Here is a 2,339-nt window from a genome sequence, read left to right on the forward strand (position 1 = left end):
AACATACCCAGACCTAGAATAATCATCTATAAAAGAGATGAAATATTCAAGAAAATGGATTCCTATTCGAAGAGTGCATAACCGCATGGATAAGCTCACACTAACCCATCAATTTTGGATCCAATTCAGAATTTTCCTTGGGAGGTATCGGGAAGGAATTGGAATGTAATAATATCAATTCATACAGATACAGAAGAAAAGGTTCTCTATTGATTCAAACACTGTACCCGCAGTCTGCATGCCTTAACATTCATAGGACCACAAGGTCCAAGTGTACAAGTTCCAAGGGTTCTTTGGTTCTATGACGTTTTCCAATAAAAGATATTTTAGTTATGTTACCTTCAAGGCATGACTCACATACCGATAATGAATTTTTCTCTAACTCACTTAGAAGTTCATTCATAACCAACCTCTCAATCCTAATGAGATTTATGTGACCTAATCTTATGTGCCAAAGTTGGGTATTTTCTTTAGGCGAAACCCTTTGTCTTTTATTCTGAATTATTACAATTCTGAACATTTCAGTATTAAAAAGGGTCTTAGATGTTAACGACATTGGCACATAAAGATTACTTTCTAAGTTAGTAGAACAAATTTGAACACCATGCTTGTAAATAAACATTTTATCTACATTAAAGTTCAAAGTATAAGATTGTTCAAGCAAACATTTTACAGAAATCAAGTTCCTCTTTAAACTAGCAACTACATATACTTTATCTAATAACAAATATGATTTCTATAAAAGTAGTCGGAGGCCTTCGACTGCCACAGCTGAGACAACTTGCTCAGTTCCAACCCGCATAGTTATCTTGCTAGTTTTGAGCTGCTGTCAGAACTAATTCCCTGAAAAAGAAAAAGAAACATGATTAGTGGTGTTTGAATCAATTATCCAGACATAACCATCATTCTTCAATAAGTAGGCTTCTAGAACTATTAAATCACATTTACTTTGTTTAGCTTTCTTCTTATCCACCAAATACTTGGGACATTTCCTTTTCTAGTGCCCTTTTGGTTGCAATGGAAGCAAATATCTTTGCCAACCTTGACCTTCTTGCCTCTCTGGGCTGCAATAGAGTTATTGTCTCCTGAACTCCCTTCTTCTTCTTCCACTTTTTTGTGTCGAAAGAAAAAGATACAAACTTTGTTTCAGAGGTCGAACCTTTGGGGAACTTCTTTGAGGAAGTAGTAATATTTGCCTCCCCTTCTGCTCCTTGACTTTCATAAGGGACTAGTACGTCTGTAGTTCATTCAGTAGGGTGGTTAGGTTGTAGTCAAGCTTGTTCATAACGACATTTCTATGAAACTGGAGGAAGCTAGAGTCTCCAGAATGAAGCTAACATGACTGACCTTGTCGATGATAGACCCATTCATCTCAACCACGTTAAAATGGACCATCATGTTGAAAATGTGTTCTAAAAAAGAGGCCTCTTCTTTCATACAAGAATTGAAGACGTAATTCAGAGAATTATGTCAGAGTTATGTGCACGGTTGTCCAAGCATCTCCCTCAACGAATCCATGATCTCGTGTGCAATGACCATGGTTTCGTGCTTCTTGGCCAAAATTTCAGATAACCTGGCCAAAATGTACTCCCAGGCCTTTTCATTGGCCTTGACCCTTCTATCATATGCATCATGAACATTTTCAAATGCTTCAACAGTGGGTACTTGAAGGCATTCCTCAACAAGGACAAACCTCAAGTCATCGATAATCAGCAAAGTATTTATAGTGTTTTTCCAACTTGTATAGTTGTCGTCATTCAGTTTGTCAGCATTTAATAGTTTTAATATAGCTTTAGACATAACTAAAGATTACTAAAACCATAAAAATTATTTATATTAGTTATTAAGCATTACCCATGAAAAACCAATCAAATTTTAGCAAAAATCTAATGTATCCTATGTGACATCTATTTTGCAATGATGCTTTAGTAAGTCAGGATAAAAACCACCGCAGGGTAGATAATTACCTTTTCACTAAATTCAGACAATCTCACCCAACCATAATACCAGAATATCTCTCATTCCTATAACGATTAGTTACCATTGTTCGGTCAAGAAATCATTAACTTACTTAAAATTTTTTTATAAGTGCAACCCTTCATTTTAGACTCTAGAGTTTCGCCCCAATGAGCCAACCGTAGAAAAAGCTGATTGGGGCAAAAACTAAAGTAATCCTATCCATTTCTGGAGTTTGTGTAAAATTTCATGCCAATGCCATCCATAGGGGGACACGTGCAAAGGTGCCTCGAAGCCAATGAAACTTTACAGCTAACTAATGAAGGAGATAGTGGGATGTGTTGACACATGACCCTCTCCCACTTACTATAAATACTCTCTCC

General features: G+C 36.4%; 1 protein-coding gene across 1 annotated transcript; it reads right to left on the reverse strand.

The window, feature by feature from the left end:
• Window positions 1-1,476: 1,476 nt before the first annotated feature.
• LOC120077266 lies at window positions 1,477-1,800 on the reverse strand. The gene has a single exon (XM_039031161.1). It carries the CDS (start codon window positions 1,798-1,800, stop codon window positions 1,477-1,479), a length of 324 nt encoding a protein of 107 aa, XP_038887089.1.
• Window positions 1,801-2,339: the final 539 nt, after the last annotated feature.

Source organism: Benincasa hispida, chromosome 5, assembly GCF_009727055.1.
Source record: "Benincasa hispida cultivar B227 chromosome 5, ASM972705v1, whole genome shotgun sequence".
Taxonomy (NCBI): domain Eukaryota; kingdom Viridiplantae; phylum Streptophyta; class Magnoliopsida; order Cucurbitales; family Cucurbitaceae; genus Benincasa; species Benincasa hispida.